General features: G+C 48.8%; 1 protein-coding gene across 1 annotated transcript in view; it reads right to left on the reverse strand.

The window, feature by feature from the left end:
• Nucleotides 1-18876, reverse strand: part of LOC148513925 (bifunctional glutamate/proline--tRNA ligase-like) — a 168527-nt gene that overhangs the window by 29778 nt on the left and 119873 nt on the right. Inside the window, exons 8-10 of the mRNA XM_088481229.1 lie at nucleotides 9906-10061; nucleotides 6870-7067; nucleotides 4118-4291 (exon numbers count right to left, since the gene is read on the reverse strand). Coding sequence (XP_088337355.1) covers nucleotides 4118-4291; nucleotides 6870-7067; nucleotides 9906-10061 — 528 coding nt within the window. The remainder of the gene's footprint in view (nucleotides 1-4117; nucleotides 4292-6869; nucleotides 7068-9905; nucleotides 10062-18876) is intronic.

The raw sequence follows: 18876 nt of genomic DNA on the forward strand, positions 1-18876 counted from the left end.
AGCAGAAGAGGAGGAAGACACAATCTGCTTGTGCTCACATTCCTCGCAGCACTCATTCTTAGTGTGCTCCTGAAGGCATGCCCTAAATTCTCCAATCCCAGCGCTTAATACTCGTCAGCACATTTATACTTCCGTAAAACGCCTTTCCCTGACTCTATGGGAGATAGCGAAACCTTATGGTATAAATCCTGGCGCTGACACAGGCTCCTCCTTCTCTATATACCCCAGCAGCAGTAACAGCTGCCAGTTTTTCTCTAACATAGGAGAAAAGTTAAACAAAAACTATAAAATAAAACAGAACGCGAGTCAGAGAAATGGGTTTAATGTAAGTAAAAATCGTGATTTCTCTTTCTCCTACGGGGAATACTGGCACCTCGGGGAGTCCTGAAAACATTCCCTAATGGTGGTAGTGCTCTTAGGCAGTGCATAGCACCGTCCGCCCATATGAAGCAAGATCTACAACATTTATCGGAAGTAAGGACTCTTCTAGGGTCCACTTCCTCGAGAACCGACACCGGCCAACCACAGCCCCGCAACCTCTGAGACTGGCGTCTGTGGTTACCAATGTCCAATCCCAAATGGCGAATACACAACCCCTGCAAAGATGACTATACTACAAACACCACAGGAGTGAGAGACGGACTGGTGTTGACAACGTTATTCTGAGTGCTTAGGTGAGTATGGGATTTGTTACAAGTCAGCTATTCCAATTGGAACATCCACAAATGAATGAAACATGCGAGCTGGACAGCTTTGAATGTTGCCTCCATCTTGCCCAATGTTCTCATATACATGTGAATCAACACCAATCTCTTTGCTAACAGGACTCTGACCCGAGCTTGTACTGAAAGAGCCTTTCACACCCTCCTTTGCTTGGTGTCTAAAATCAATCCTAAGAAAAGCTTCCTCTGAGATGGAATCAGACTGGGCTTGCCGTAATGTATGATCCAAGCTTGCTCTATTAAGACGTCCTCTGTCTGCCTCACCTGATCCCTCAGGATCTCTGCAGATTCTGCCTTTATCAAAAAGTCATCCTGATAACTACAGATAATAAAGTCACCCTCTTTGCATGAGCTGCCATAACGGCGATATATTTTGTATTCAACATTGGGGCAGTGGCTATGTTAGAGGGGACTGCTCAGAACTGGAAATAACCAGAGTGCACTGCAAACGTTAGAAAGGACTGATGTACCTTCCATATTGGTACATGGAGAAAGGCATCTGTGATGTCTATCAAGGTCATAAACTTCCTCTCCTCCATTGCATTCACTTTGGGACTGGATCCAGAAGATCATTGCTGTGATATAACCCCATGACATGACTCTCCTTACCCAAGGGTCTCTAGTGGAGCCAATCCACCTATCTGAAACAGGCTCCCACACAGGTGCCCTTGAGTGGTTTTGCTGACCATTATGCTGGCCATTTATCAGCTGGTCTTGCCCCTGAGTTGCTGCTTGCTGTTCTTCTTTTCACCACAGGGAGCTAAATACTGGCTTTTGGTGAAACCCTGACCTCTGCGATCCAGATAATGGAAGGACTGACAAGTCTGACGTTTCCATTTCAGTGCAAAAGAAGGAAGAAAATCCTCTCTCCTCTCAGCCTTGGCCAATGTTAGAACTTTGTCCAGCTCTAGACAAAACAACCTTTCTCCAGTAAATGGAAGGGCCTCTACAGCCATTTAGGACTCCTAATCAACCTGCCAGGAACAGAGCCATCAGTAACTTCCATAACAGAAATCTGGACCTGAACCAGCCCAGCCTCTACTGCAGCCTCTCCTAAATAGGCTACCACTTCTCTAATGTGCTCTACTGAGGAAAAGTAACTCCCCTCTCCTCTCTGACTGCCAAAATGAAGACCTCATTCTAACTGTTCTGCCCACTTTTCCACTGCTTTATTGTCCCATGCAGAAGCCAGAACGGGTCTCTCTATCAAATAAGGAGGGCCCACCTAGAATGTATATAACAGTCAATTTATATAGTCTGGAAAAAAGGTGCATCCACCTTCAGTGGAGATTCCCATTCAGTCCTGTCATCAGCAGGCAAGTGGTAAAGAAAATTAAATACAGAAAACTCTCTATCTATCTCCAAGCTTCTCCAAGCATTTCATCCACCTGAGGTGAAGGTTTTATATTCCTCTTAAAAAGAGATTCCTATCCAGCCATGAAAAATTATCTTTTGCTGAAGATCCTAATACTTTACAGGGGTTGAGGCCTTGATAAAGGCACTATGTCAAATATTAAATATTCAAGAAGAGGAGGATCCAGAGTCCAAATGGCCCACAGAGGGAAAGATCAGATGAAGAAGCAGCCATGGACAGCAAAGCAGCTGGCTGCACCCTCTTCAAGGCCCTAGGGGCTGAGGCTGAATGTGCCAACTTCTCTAAACCTAGATACCTGGACTGATTTATTCAGCCCCTGCAACCAGTCTTGGTTTTTGGTTCATCCTCTGGTCTTATGCCCCAGGAAGGGTTCCCTGCCATACACAAGCCTCCTCAGTTGAAGTGCAGCCAATTCCTAAACTGGAGCCCGACTTTACACAGTCATATATTTCAGGCTTTAGCCCAAACCAGTTCTACCACCTCTGTAGGGGCTTCAGCCTGTACCTGAGGACTCCTAACCTCAGTATCACAACTCGCACATTCTGCACCTGGTTCAGACCTTTGTGCAGGAAATTTAACAAGCAAATAACTTAATGCTCCCCTTATCCTGGATGACCTTGGAGGGACTCCCATTTCTAGGAAGCGTGTCCATAAGGAGGAGTGGCATAGGGAACACCCAACCCCAAATGGTCAGCAAATGGAGGACGGCAGCAATCTGTACAACCCAAGCCCGACATGCCCTCCAGCCTAGTGGGACCACTCCCTGTCCTAGAGCCTCATGGATACTGTCTGCATTCTCCAGGTGTACCCGGCACCCAGACATTGAAGAAAAACCCCAAATTGGCGGCTATTGCGGCTGGTGGGTTATACAGAGGGAGAGGGGCTTGTTTCAACTCCAAAATGTGAAAATAGCCCAGGCTCCCCTCAGTATCCGCCATAGGAGGAAAGAGAAACTGCCCCAGCGCTCACATTGCTCATCCCAAAATGGCCAAACACAAACGTCACCCGCTGCAAACTTCCACCATGCCCTACAAGTGCGCCAGTCTCACCGAGTAATCTAGCGCAAAAATAGACCTTGTCAGTCTGTTGGTGCCCATGGGACGTCATCCTGGTTTCGAGACCCTGCTAATACTGTATATTTCACCAGTATCTCCAGAAATACAAATCCATTTTACAATGGGAGAATTCATCTCTATCCAAACTGCAGACTAGAATATCAGCACAATTAGGCCTAATACTATCTTACTATAAAAGAAATTTGCAATGCGGCCGGCTTCAAATCTGTACCATTGTATAACGGGGATATCCACCTTCATAGGACTTCAATTAAGGCGTCTGATACAACTGTTACCAAATATATACTGATGCTTTGTCTTCTGTAATATGAGTTATTTCTGCTGTTCTAGGAACGCAGGATCCAAATGTACCCAATGCAGAGTGCAGAGCCGAGCTGTGTCATATCCAAGTGCAACCACAATAAAACAACTCACTGATCATACAGAGACGGTGCTAAAAAGCAGAGAAAGGAGAACTGCAAGTCTAACTGATGTTGATGGACTATAACAAAACAAGAAATAAGATATGGAAGGGAACAAATCCTTAAATCATGTCAAGTAAAAACAAAACTCGACACAGACATATTTTATTAGTACTAAGAAATAAGCATCACTTCTTTATGAATCACTTTTTATGAGAAGCAGGTAAATATTTTCTTTAAAGCAGAATATATACAGTGCAGATATAGGTGTAAGGCTGCAATACGTTATCTGAGCGAGTGCCAATGTCTAACCAGCAGGAGTTAAGCTTTGTAATCAGTCACACAAAGTACAGCAATTACTGTTTAAAATCCAATGCTTTATAATTTACCATTTTTATAGCCGATTATAACCGGATGAGGAAAAGGCAATAAAAGGTAATAATAAAATGTCGTCTAATGATCCCTTGTAGAGAGATGTGACATCACGCAATGAGGAGATATGAGAGTGGCACGCACGCTGGAGATCGCCCTCAGGTAACTCACCTTCAGCTCCCAATGGTTAAACTTCCATCCCGGGGAGTAGTTGTCCCGTAGATCAGCGCGTGCTCGGACATTCACGTTCAGGAGGCGCTTTAGGTACTGGTTGCACTTCTGGAGCAGCGCTTCCTTGTCTTTCTCGGACAGTGTGTTTGTGATGCCACAAGGAATCACTATAACCTGCAGGAGAGGAAACAGAACTAGATAAAGCCAAGAATGCACAGCCACAGTGTCTCCTCCTCCTGCGCAAACCAATACGGAGCAATGAAAAGGTGTAAAATTATCTTCAAATTTATCAAAATATTCTTCTAGCATTAAAGATAACGTTTATAAGATCTGGTGGAACGTTCGCGCCCTACAGCTTTCACATTCCACTTCTCCTCTCCCTTTTATGGTTAAAAATTAAACTTTGCTTTTACTCCATCGAGATTTCTGTGAATTTGGCTCAATTTGTTTTGTATAAGACAATGAAACAAACCCTAAATAGGTCACACAGCACAGAACGCAGCTATACGATGCCCGGGTTACTTGTAGGCATTCTGAGAGCGTGGAGAACTGAGGAGGCTGGGCACTGTACATAGCGCCCGCCTGTACCATACAAATAAATGCACTGACAATATAGATGGACTCAAATTCACAAACATTTGCAGGACAATGGGAGCGCAGACCCTCCAACATGACCCCTTCCACCAGGTACAAAACGCTCTGCTCCTGGAATTCCCATTATGTCAGCTGCTCTCCTGTGGATGTGGAGTACTGACGTTACTTAGCGACTATGTTATGTCACAGTCCTTGCCCCTGCAGGGGCTGCCCTCCCCGACCTTGCCCCTGCAGGGGCTGCCCTCCCCGACCTTGCCCCTGCAGGGGCTGCCCTCCCCGACCTTTCCCCTGCAGGGGCTGCCCTCCCCGACCTTTCCCCTGCAGGGGCTGCCCTCCCCGACCTTTCCCCTGCAGGGGCTGCCCTCCCCGACCTTTCCCCTGCAGGGGCTGCCCTCCCCGACCTTTCCCCTGCAGGGGCTGCCCTCCCCGACCTTTCCCCTGCAGGGGCTGCCCTCCCCGACCTTTCCCCTGCAGGGGCTGCCCTCCCCGACCTTTCCCCTGCAGGGGCTGCCCTCCCCGACCTTTCCCCTGCAGGGGCTGCCCTCCCCGACCTTTCCCCTGCAGGGGCTGCCCTCCCCGACCTTTCCCCTGCAGGGGCTGCCCTCCCCGACCTTTCCCCTGCAGGGGCTGCCCTCCCCGACCTTTCCCCTGCAGGGGCTGCCCTCCCCGACCTTTCCCCTGCAGGGGCTGCCCTCCCCGACCTTTCCCCTGCAGGGGCTGCCCTCCCCGACCTTTCCCCTGCAGGGGCTGCCCTCCCCGACCTTTCCCCTGCAGGGGCTGCCCTCCCCGACCTTTCCCCTGCAGGGGCTGCCCTCCCCGACCTTTCCCCTGCAGGGGCTGCCCTCCCCGACCTTTCCCCTGCAGGGGCTGCCCTCCCCGACCTTTCCCCTGCAGGGGCTGCCCTCCCCGACCTTTCCCCTGCAGGGGCTGCCCTCCCCGACCTTTCCCCTGCAGGGGCTGCCCTCCCCGACCTTTCCCCTGCAGGGGCTGCCCTCCCCGACCTTTCCCCTGCAGGGGCTGCCCTCCCCGACCTTTCCCCTGCAGGGGCTGCCCTCCCCGACCTTTCCCCTGCAGGGGCTGCCCTCCCCGACCTTTCCCCTGCAGGGGCTGCCCTCCCCGACCTTTCCCCTGCAGGGGCTGCCCTCCCCGACCTTTCCCCTGCAGGGGCTGCCCTCCCCGACCTTTCCCCTGCAGGGGCTGCCCTCCCCGACCTTTCCCCTGCAGGGGCTGCCCTCCCCGACCTTTCCCCTGCAGGGGCTGCCCTCCCCGACCTTTCCCCTGCAGGGGCTGCCCTCCCCGACCTTTCCCCTGCAGGGGCTGCCCTCCCCGACCTTTCCCCTGCAGGGGCTGCCCTCCCCGACCTTTCCCCTGCAGGGGCTGCCCTCCCCGACCTTTCCCCTGCAGGGGCTGCCCTCCCCGACCTTCCCCCTGCAGGGGCTGCCCTCCCCGACCTTCCCCCTGCAGGGGCTGCCCTCCCCGACCTTCCCCCTGCAGGGGCTGCCCTCCCCGACCTTCCCCCTGCAGGGGCTGCCCTCCCCGACCTTCCCCCTGCAGGGGCTGCCCTCCCCGACCTTCCCCCTGCAGGGGCTGCCCTCCCCGACCTTCCCCCTGCAGGGGCTGCCCTCCCCGACCTTCCCCCTGCAGGGGCTGCCCTCCCCGACCTTCCCCCTGCAGGGGCTGCCCTCCCCGACCTTCCCCCTGCAGGGGCTGCCCTCCCCGACCTTCCCCCTGCAGGGGCTGCCCTCCCCGACCTTCCCCCTGCAGGGGCTGCCCTCCCCGACCTTCCCCCTGCAGGGGCTGCCCTCCCCGACCTTCCCCCTGCAGGGGCTGCCCATACAGCTATATATACACTGTCATACACTATAATCACCAGCACAGAGAGGAATTACCATAAATATGCAGAGATGTGAGAGCACTTATATATATATATAAGATACAAGGAGCTGAGTACACACATATATATAAGATAAGTCACTATGTGTAGCTGATACAAGGAGCTGAGTACACACATGGGCTATGGATGGATAGTAAGTAGAAGGGGACCATGCCAGCAGGAGACAGCTCCTGGGGGTTTGCAGACAGCTGGAGACATCCACCGATATATATTATTCACATCACAGTATTAGACAGTGGTCTTCCCAGAATAAAGAGGACATACCTGGACACAGGCAACCCGAGGGGGAAGCACTAGACCCATATTATCTCCATGCACCATGGTCATTACACCGATCGTCCGAGTAGTGAGCCCCCAGGAGTTCTGGAAGGCATATTGTTTTTCACCTGGTTTCTTAGGATCCTCAAATACTATCTCAAACATTTTTGAAAAATTTTGGCCAAGATGATGTGATGTCGCACCCTAAAAACGAGAAACGAGAAGACAGAAGCAGATTTCTTATTGCAATACGTCGTACAAGTATAGCTTCATACAGGCCCCAATGCTGGAAGACCATCGATCAGATCATTCATTCTGACAATCTCTCACTTACACGCTCCCAGCACAATGCTGCTGCCTGTACTCGCACTGAGGACCTCTGCTGGAGAGCTGGGGGAGTGCTATAGGAGGGATCAGCCATGCTGCCTGTACTCGCACTGAGGACCTCTGCTGGAGAGCTGGGGGAGTGCTATAGTAGGGATCAGCCATACTGCCTGTACTCGCACTGAGGACCTCTGCTGGAGAGCTGGGGGAGTGCTATAGGAGGGATCAGCCATGCTGCCTGTACCTGCACTGAGGACCTATGCTGGAGAGCTGGGGGAGTGCTATAGGAGGGTTCAGCCATACTGCCTGTACTCACACTGAGGACCTCTGCTAAGGAGAGCTGTGGGAGTGCTATAGGAGGGATGTCACTGCCTGTACTCGCACTGAGGACCTCTGCTGGGGAGCTGGGGGAGTGCTATAGGAGGGATCAGCCATGCTGCCTGTACTCGCACTGAGGACCTCTGCTGGAGAGCTGGGGGAGTGCTATAGGAGGGATCAGCCATACTGCCTGTACTCGCACTGAGGACCTCTGCTGGAGAGCTGGGGGAGTGCTATAGGAGGGATGTCACTGCCTGTACTCGCACTGAGGACCTCTGCTGGGGAGCTGGGGGAGTGCTATAGGAGGGATCAGCCATACTGCCTGTACTCACACTGAGGACCTCTGCTGGAGAGCTGGGGGAGTGCTATAGGAGGGATCAGCCATGCTGCCTGTACTCGCACTGAGGACCTCTGCTGGAGAGCTGGGGGAGTGCTATAGGAGGGATGTCACTGCCTGTACTCGCACTGAGGACCTCTGCTGGAGAGCTGGGGGAGTGCTATAGGAGGGATCAGCCATGCTGCCTGTACTCGCACTGAGGACCTCTGCTGTAGAGCTGGGGGAGTGCTATAGGAGGGATCAGCCATGCTGCCTGTACTCGCACTGAGGACCTCTGCTGGAGAGCTGGGGGAGTGCTATAGGAGGGATGTCACTGCCTGTACTCGCACTGAGGACCTCTGCTGGGGAGCTGGGGGAGTGCTATAGGAGGGATCAGCCATACTGCCTGTACTCACACTGAGGACCTCTGCTGGAGAGCTGGGGGAGTGCTATAGGAGGGATCAGCCATGCTGCCTGTACTCACACTGAGGACCTCTGCTAAGGAGAGCTGTGGGAGTGCTATAGGAGGGATCAGCCATGCTGCCTGTACTCGCACTGAGGACCTCTGCTGTAGAGCTGGGGGAGTGCTATAGGAGGGATCAGCCATACTGCCTGTACTCACACTGAGGACCTCTGCTGGAGAGCTGGGGGAGTGCTATAGGAGGGATCAGCCATGCTGCCTGTACCTGCACTGAGGACCTATGCTGGAGAGCTGGGGGAGTGCTATAGGAGGGTTCAGCCATACTGCCTGTACTCACACTGAGGACCTCTGCTGGAGAGCTGGGGGAGTGCTATAGGAGGGATCAGCCATGCTGCCTGTACTCGCACTGAGGACCTCTGCTGGAGAGCTGGGGGAGTGCTATAGGAGGGATGTCACTGCCTGTACTCGCACTGAGGACCTCTGCTGGGGAGCTGGGGGAGTGCTATAGGAGGGATCAGCCATACTGCCTGTACTCACACTGAGGACCTCTGCTGGAGAGCTGGGGGAGTGCTATAGGAGGGATCAGCCATGCTGCCTGTACTCGCACTGAGGACCTCTGCTGGAGAGCTGGGGGAGTGCTATAGGAGGGATGTCACTGCCTGTACTCGCACTGAGGACCTCTGCTGGGGAGCTGGGGGAGTGCTATAGGAGGGATCAGCCATACTGCCTGTACTCGCGCACTGAGGACCTCTGCTGGAGAGCTGGGGGAGTGCTATAGGAGGGATCAGCCATACTGCCTGTACTCGCACTGAGGACCTCTGCTGGAGAGCTGGGGGAGTGCTATAGGAGGGATCAGCCATACTGCCTGTACTCGCACTGAGGACCTCTGCTGGAGAGCTGGGGGGAGTGCTATAGGAGGGATCAGCCATGCTGCCTGTACTCACACTGAGGACCTCTGCTGGAGAGCTGGGGGAGTGCTATAGGAGGGATGTCACTGCCTGTACTCACACTGAGGACCTCTGCTGGAGAGATGGGGGAGTGCTATAGGAGGGATCAGCCATACTGCCTGTACTCACACTGAGGACCTCTGCTGGAGAGCTGGGGGAGTGCTATAGGAGGGATCAGCCATACTGCCTGGGCATGGCCCGAGCCTATCAGCAGCCAGTATTTATTACACCCCGTGTGTCTGATCCCAGCGGCTCCCCAGCAGTACATACAAGCTGCGGGGTCCCGGGGAAGAGGATGCGTGAAAACACTTTATTACGTGACTTATTTGATCTTGAATAATAATAGTAGCAGCAATACTTAAACTAAAACTGTATTTTTGGTCTACTAAATCATGCATTATGTACCAGGGTATAGGCAGCGTTCCTGATCACCAGGCGGAGGGCATCCCGCTGTGTGACGCTGTCAGACTATACTCTGCCCACTAACCGCATGGCTTCCTCTACACGTCACAGAACCAGCAGAGGAGCGTGCCATTCTCAGCCGCACACAGAATCCGGGGTGCACGATGTTACACAATTCCACAGTGATATGCTGATATTTCTGATTATTTTTAGCACAGGTCTGGGGTGAATAATTCCCACTCTCACAAAACAATCATTCTACTACACAGGTAACATGGCGATGAGCCTTTACATAAGACACAGTCTGTGCTGACCTGTATGGCCCTGCCGCTGGCAGATATAAACGCTTCCACAGTGGTCGTATAATCGCCGCCAGCAAATTTTTCCTTCTCAGTCTTCCGTCCTTTCACTACAGGAATAGCCAGGAGCTCCTCATAGACACTGGCATAGAAATCCAGGATCTGCAGGACCTGTAATGATGCACAGTACAATTATATCACAGAGGTCCCGGGAATAATCCTCCAATTAGAGGGGAAACATTTCTGTCACTTCAGATCTGTCTTTTTCTATAAGTAAATCAGAAAATAAATATCAAAAGGATCATTTTAGGGTAAGTTGTAGGATATAAGACCGATGTATCCTCGCACATCTTTATTCAGTTACGCCAAACAGCCCCCCTCTCGGAAGCCAGGCCCTATGAGACTCTGCCAGCGCCAAAAAATGAATCAAAAACGCAATGCGATGTGAGCAGGACGCACCAAAAGACTCGGCAGCTTAATGTGATATGTGACACCTGTATATCTGTGTGCTCCTGAGTCTGTATATGGGAGACTGTGCTGAGTAATATGATATGTGACACCTGTATATCTGTGTGCTCCTGAGTCTGTATATAGGAGACTGCGCTGAGTAAAGTGATATGTGACACCTGTATATCTGTGTGCTCCTGAGTCTGTATATGGAGACTGCGCTGAGTAATGTGATATGTGACACCTGTATATCTGTGTGCTCCTGAGTCTGTATATGGGAGACTGCGCTGAGTACTGATATGTGACACCTGTATATATGTGTGCTCCTGAGTCTGTATATAGGAGACTGCGCTGAGTAATGTGATATGTGACACCTGTATATCTGTGTGCTCCTGAGTCTGTATATGGGAGACTGCGCTGAGTAATGTGATATGTGACACCTGTATATCTGTGTGCTCCTGAGTCTGTATATGGGAGGCTGCGCTGAGTAATGTGATATGTGACACCTGTATATCTGTGTGCTCCTGAGTCTGTATATGGAGACTGCGCTGAGTAATGTGATATGTGACACCTGTATATCTGTGTGCTCCTGAGTCTGTATATGGGAGACTGCGCTGAGTAATGTGATATGTGACACCTGTATATCTGTGTGCTCCTGAGTCTGTATATGGGAGACTGCGCTGAGTAATGTGATATGTGACACCTGTATATCTGTGTGCTCCTGAGTCTGTATATAGGAGACTGCGCTGAGTAATGTGATTTGTGACACCTGTATATCTGTGTGCTCCTGAGCCTGTATATAGGAGACTGCGCTGAGTAATGTGATATGTGACACCTGTATATCTGTGTGCTCCTGAGTCTGTATATGGGAGACTGCGCTGAGTAATGCGATATGTGACACCTGTATATCTGTGTGCTCCTGAGTCTGTATATGGGAGACTGCGCTGAGTAATGTGATATGTGTCACATGTATATCTGTGTGCTCCTGAGTCTGTATATGGGAGACTGCGCTGAGTAATGTGATATGTGACACCTGTATATCTGTGTGCTCCTGAGTCTGTATATAGGAGACTGTGCTGAGTAATGTGATATGTGACACCTGTATATCTGTGTGCTCCTGAGTCTGTATATAGGAGACTGCGCTGAGTAATGTGATATGTGACACCTGTATATCTGTGTGCTCCTGAGTCTGTATATGGGAGACTGCGCTGAGTAAAGTGATATGTGACACCTGTATATCTGTGTGCTCCTGAGTCTGTATATGGGAGACTGCACTGAGTAATGTGATATGTGACACCTGTATATCTGTGTGCTCCTGAGTCTGTATATGGGAGACTGTGCTGAGTAATATGATATGTGACACCTGTATATCTGTGTGCTCCTGAGTCTGTATATGGGAGACAGTGCTGAGTAATGTGATATGTGACACCTGTATATCTGTGTGCTCCTGAGTCTGTATATGGGAGACTGCGCTGAGTAATGTGATATGTGACACCTGTATATCTGTGTGCTCCTGAGTCTGTATATGGGAGACTGCGCTGAGTAATGTGATATGTGACACCTGTATATCTGTGTGCTCCTGAGTCTGTATATAGGAGACTGCACTGAGTAATGTGATATGTGACACCTGTATATCTGTGTGCTCCTGAGTCTGTATATGGGAGACTGTGCTGAGTAATGTGATATGTGACACCTGTATATCTGTGTGCTCCTGAGTCTGTATATAGGAGACTCCGCTGAGTAATGTGATATGTGACACCTGTATATCTGTGTGCTCCTGAGTCTGTATATGGGAGACTGTGCTGAGTAATGTGACAGCTGTATATCTGTGTGCTCCTGAGTCTGTATATGGGAGACTGCGCTGAGTAATGTGATATGTGACACCTGTATATCTGTGTGCTCCTGAGTCTGTATATGGGAGACTGTGCTGAGTAATGTGATATGTGACACCTGTATATCTGTGTGCTCCTGAGTCTGTATATAGGAGACTGCGCTGAGTAATGTGATATGTGTCACATGTATATCTGTGTGCTCCTGAGTCTGTATATAGGAGACTGCGCTGAGTAATGTGATATGTGACACCTGTATATCTGTGTGCTCCTGAGTCTGTATATGGGAGATATGTGACACCTGTATATCTGTGTGCTCCTGAGTCTGTATATAGGAGACTGTGCTGAGTAATGTGATATGTGACACCCGTATATCTGTGTGCTCCTGAGTCTGTATATGGGAGACTGCGCTGAGTAATGTGATATGTGACACCTCTATATCTGTGTGCTCCTGAGTCTGTATATAGGAGACTACGCTGAGTAATGTGATATGTGACATCTATATATCTGTGTGCTCCTGAGTCTGTATATAGGAGACTACGCTGAGTAATGTGATATGTGACACCTGTATATCTGTGTGCTCCTGAGTCTGTATATAGGAGACTACGCTGAGTAATGTGATATGTGACACCTGTATATCTGTGTGCTCCTGAGTCTGTATATAGGAGACTGCGCTGAGTAATGTGATATGTGACACCTATATATCTGTGTGCTCCGGAGTCTGTATATGGGAGACTGCGCTGAGTAATGTGATATGTGACACCTGTATATCTGTGTGCTCCTGAGTCTGTATATAGGAGACTGCGCTGAGTAATGTGATATGTGACACCTGTATATCTGTGTGCTCCTGAGTCTGTATATAGGAGACTGCGCTGAGTAATGTGATATGTGACACCTGTATATCTGTGTGCCCTGAGTCTGTATATAGGAGACTGCGCTGAGTAATGTGATATGTGACACCTGTATATCTGTGTGCTCCTGAGTCTGTATATGGGAGACTGCGCTGAGTAATGTGATATGTGACACATGTATATCTGTGTGCTCCTGAGTCTGTATATGGGAGACTGCGCTGAGTAATGTGATATGTGACACCTGTATATCTGTGTGCTCCTGAGTCTGTATATGGGAGACTGCGCTGAGTCTGTATATGGGAGACTGTGCTGAGTAATGTGATATGTGACACCTGTATATCTGTGTGCTCCTGAGTCTGTATATGGGAGACTGTGCTGAGTAATGTGATATGTGACACCTGTATATCTGTGTGCTCCTGAGTCTGTATATAGGAGACTGCGCTGAGTAATGTGATATGTGACACCTGTATATCTGTGTGCTCCTGAGTCTGTATATAGGAGACTGCGCTGAGTAATGTGACACCTGTATATCTGTGTGCTCCTGAGTCTGTATATAGGAGACTGCGCTGAGTAATGTGACGTGTGACACCTGTATATCTGTGTGCTCCTGAGTCTGTATATGGAGACTGCGCTGAGTAATGTGATATGTGACACCTGTATATCTGTGTGCTCCTGAGTCTGTATATGGAGACTGTACTGAGTAATGTGATATGTGACACCTGTGTATCTGTGTGCTCCTGAGTCTGTATATGGGAGACTGCGCTGAGTAATGTGATATGTGACACCTGTATATCTGTGTGCTCCTGAGTCTGTATATAGGAGATTGCGCTGAGTAATGTGATATGTGACACCTGTATATCTGTGTGCTCCAGAGTCTGTATATGGAGACTGTGCTGAGTAATGTGATGTGACACCTGTATATCTGTGTGCTCCTGAGTCTGTATATGGGAGACTGCGCTGAGTAATGTGATATGTGACACCTGTATATCTGTGTGCTCCTGAGTCTGTATATGGGAGACTGTGCTGAGTAATGTGATATGTGACACCTGTATATCTGTGTGCTCCTGAGTCTGTATAAAGCAGACTGTGCTGAGTAATGTGATATGTGACACCTGTATATCTGTGTGCTCCTGAGTCTGTATATGGGAGACTGTGCTGAGTAATGTGATATGTGACACCTGTATATCTGTGTGCTCCGGAGTCTGTATATGGAGACTGTGCTGAGTAAATTGATATGTGACACCTGTATATCTGTGTGCTCCTGAGTCTGTATATAGGAGACTGCGCTGAGTAATGTGATATGTGACACCTGTATATCTGTGTGCTCCTGAGTCTGTATATAGGAGACTGCGCTGAGTAATGTGATATGTGACACCTGTATATCTGTGTGCTTCTGAGTCTGTATATGGGAGACTGCGCTGAGTAATGTGATATGTGACACCTGTATATCTGTGTGCTCCTGAGTCTGTATATGGGAGACTGCGCTGAGTAATGGGATATGTGACACCTGAATATCTGTGTGCTCCTGAGTCTGTATATGGGAGACTGCGCTGAGTAATGCGATATGTGACACCTGTATATCTGTGTGCTCCTGAGTCTGTATATAGGAGACTGCGCTGAGTAATGTGATATGTGACACCTGTATATCTGTGTGCTCCTGAGTCTGTATATAGGAGACTGCGCTGAGTAATGTGATATGTGACACCTGTATATCTGTGTGCTCCTGAGTCTGTATATAGGAGACTGCGCTGAGTAATGTGATATGTGACACCTGTATATCTGTGTGCTCCTGAGTCTGTATATGGGAGACTGCGCTGAGTAATGTGATATGTGACACCTGTATATCTGTGTGACCCTGAGTCTGTATATAGGAGACTGCGCTGAGTAATGTGATATGTGACACCTGTATATCTGTGTGCTCCTGAGTCTGTATATGGAGACTGCGCTGAGTAATGTGATATGTGACACCTGTATATCTGTGTGCTCCTGAGTCTGTATATGGGAGACTGTGCTGAGTAATGTGACAGCTGTATATCTGTGTGCTCCTGAGTCTGTATATGGGAGACTGTGCTGAGTAATGTGATATGTGACACCTGTATATCTGTGTGCTCCTGAGTCTGTATATGGGAGACTGTGCTGAGTAATGTGATATGTGACACCTGTATATCTGTGTGCTCCTGAGTCTGTATATAGGAGACTGCGCTGAGTAATGTGATTTGTGACACCTGTATATCTGTGTGCTCCTGAGCCTGTATATAGGAGACTGCGCTGAGTAATGTGATATGTGACACCTGTATATCTGTGTGCTCCTGAGTCTGTATATGGGAGACTGCGCTGAGTAATGCGATATGTGACACCTGTATATCTGTGTGCTCCTGAGTCTGTATATGGGAGACTGCGCTGAGTAATGTGATATGTGTCACATGTATATCTGTGTGCTCCTGAGTCTGTATATGGGAGACTGCGCTGAGTAATGTGATATGTGACACCTGTATATCTGTGTGCTCCTGAGTCTGTATATAGGAGACTGTGCTGAGTAATGTGATATGTGACACCTGTATATCTGTGTGCTCCTGAGTCTGTATATAGGAGACTGCGCTGAGTAATGTGATATGTGACACCTGTATATCTGTGTGCTCCTGAGTCTGTATATAGGAGACTGCGCTGAGTAATGTGATATGTGACACCTGTATATCTGTGTGTGCTCCTGATTCTGTATATAGGAGACTGCGCTGAGTAATGTGATATGTGACACCTGTATATCTGTGTGCTCCTGAGTCTGTATATGGGAGACTGCGCTGAGTAATGTGATATGTGACACCTGTATATATGTGTGCTCCTGAGTCTGTATATAGGAGACTGCGCTGAGTAATGTGATATGTGACACCTGTATATCTGTGTGCTCCTGAGCCTGTATATAGGAGACTGCGCTGAGTAATGTGATATGTGACACCTGTATATCTGTGTGCTCCTGAGTCTGTATACGGGAGACTGCGCTGAGTAATGTGATATGTGACACCTGTATATCTGTGTGCTCCTGAGTCTGTATATGGGAGACTGCACTGAGTAATGTGATATGTGACACCTGTATATCTGTGTGCTCCTGAGTCTGTATATGGGAGACTGCGCTGAGTAATGTGATATGTGACACCTGTATATCTGTGTGCTCCTGAGTCTGTATATGGGAGACTGTGCTGAGTAATATGATATGTGACACCTGTATATCTGTGTGCTCCTGAGTCTGTATATGGGAGACTGTGCTGAGTAATGTGATATGTGACACCTGTATATCTGTGTGCTCCTGAGTCTGTATATAGGAGACTGCGCTGAGTAATGTGATATGTGACACCTGTATATCTGTGTGCTCCTGAGTCTGTATATGGGAGACTGTGCTGAGTAATGTGACAGCTGTATATCTGTGTGCTCCTGAGTCTGTATATGGGAGACTGTGCTGAGTAATATGATATGTGACACCTGTATATCTGTGTGCTCCTGAGTCTGTATATGGGAGACTGTGCTGAGTAATGTGATATGTGACACCTGTATATCTGTGTGCTCCTGAGTCTGTATATGGGAGACTGTGCTGAGTAATATGATATGTGACACCTGTATATCTGTGTGCTCCTGAGTCTGTATATGGAGACTGCGCTGAGTAATGTGATATGTGACACCTGTATATCTGTGTGCTCCTGAGTCTGTATATGGGAGACTGCGCTGAGTAATGTGATATGTGACACCTGTATATCTGTGTGCTCCTGAGTCTGTATATGGGAGACTGTGCTGAGTAATGTGATATGTGACACCTGTATATCTGTGTGCTCCTGAGTCTGTATATGAGAGACTGCGCTGAGTAATGCGATATGTGACACCTGTATATCTGTGTGCTCCTAAGTCTGTATATGGGAGACTGCGCTGAGTAATGTGATATGTGACACCTGTATATCTGTGTGCTCCTGAGTCTGTATATAGGAGACTGCGCTGAGTAATGTGATTTGTGACACCTGTATATCTGTGTGCTCCTGAGTCTGTATATAGGAGACTGCGCTGAGTAATGTGATATGTGACACCTGTATATCTGTGTGCTCCTGAGTCTGTATATAGCAGACTGCGCTGAGTAATGTGATATGTGACACCTGTATATCTGTGTCCTCCTGAGTCTGTATATAGCAGACTGCGCTGAGTAATGTGATATGTGACACCTGTATATCTGTGTGCTCCTGAGTCTGTATATGGGAGACTGTGCTGAGTAATGTGTTATGTGACACCTGTATATCTGTGTGCTCCTGAGTCTGTATATGGGAGACTGTGCTGAGTAATGTGATATGTGACACCTGTATATCTGTGTGCTCCTGAGTCTGTATATGGGAGACTGCGCTGAGTAATGTGATATGTGACACCTGTATATCTGTGTCCTCCTGAGTCTGTATATAGGAGACTGTGCTGAGTAATGTGATATGTGACACCTGTATATCTGTGTGCTCATGAGTCTGTATAAAGCAGACTGTGCTGAGTAATGTGATATGTGACACCTGTATATCTGTGTGCTCCTGAGTCTGTATATGGGAAACTGTGCTGAGTAATGTGATATGTGACACATGTATATCTGTGTGCTCCTGAGTCTGTATATGGAGACTGTGCTGAGTAAATTGATATGTGACACCTGTATATCTGTGCGCTCCTGAGTCTGTATATGGAGACTGCGCTGAGTAATGTGATATGTGACACCTGTATATCTGTGTGCTCCTGAGTCTGTATATGGGAGACTGTGCTGAGTAATGTGATATGTGACACATGTATATCTGTGTGCTCCTGAGTCTGTATATGGAGACTGCGCTGAGTAATGTGATATGTGACACCTGTATATCTGTGTGCTCCTGAGTCTGTATATAGGAGACTGCGCTGAGTAATGTGATGTGTGATACCTGTATATCTGTGCGCTCCTGAGTCTGTATATAGCAGACTGTGCTGAGTAATGTGATATGTGACACCTGTATATCTGTGCGCTCCTGAGTCTGTATATGGGAGACTGTGCTGAGTAATGTGATATGTGACACCTGTATATCTGTGCGCTCCTGAGTCTGTATATGGAGACTGTGCTGAGTAAATTGATATGTGACACCTGTATATCTGTGCGCTCCTGAGTCTGTATATGGGAGACTGCGCTGAGTAATGTGATATGTGACACCTGTATATCTGTGCGCTCCTGAGTCTGTATATGGGAGACTGCGCTGAGTAATGGGATATGTGACACCTGTATATCTGTGTGCTCCTGAGTCTGTATATGGGAGACTGCGCTGAGTAATGCGATATGTGACACCTGTATATCTGTGTGCTCCTGAGTCTGTATATGGGAGACTGCGCTGAGTAATGTGATATGTGTCACATGTATATCTGTGTGCTCCTGAGTCTGTATATGGGAGACTGCGCTGAGTAATGTGATATGTGACACCTGTATATCTGTGTGCTCCTGAGTCTGTATATAGGAGACTGTGCTGAGTAATGTGATATGTGACACCTGTATATCTGTGTGCTCCTGAGTCTGTATATAGGAGACTGCGCTGAGTAATGTGATATGTGACACCTGTATATCTGTGTGCTCCTGAGTCTGTATATGTGAGACTGCGCTGAGTAATGTGATATGTGACACCTGTATATCTGTGTGCTCCTGAGTCTGTATATGGGAGACTGCGCTGAGTAATGTGATATGTGACACCTGTATATCTGTGTGCTCCTGAGTCTGTATATAGGAGACTGCGCTGAGTAATGTGATATGTGACACCTGTATATCTGTGTGCTCCTGAGTCTGTATATAGGAGACTGTGCTGAGTAATGTGATATGTGACACCTGTATATCTGTGT

Source organism: Taudactylus pleione, unplaced genomic scaffold (genome assembly GCF_031769625.1).
Source record: "Taudactylus pleione unplaced genomic scaffold, aTauple2 ptg000267l, whole genome shotgun sequence".
In the NCBI taxonomy this organism is placed as follows: domain Eukaryota; kingdom Metazoa; phylum Chordata; class Amphibia; order Anura; family Myobatrachidae; genus Taudactylus; species Taudactylus pleione.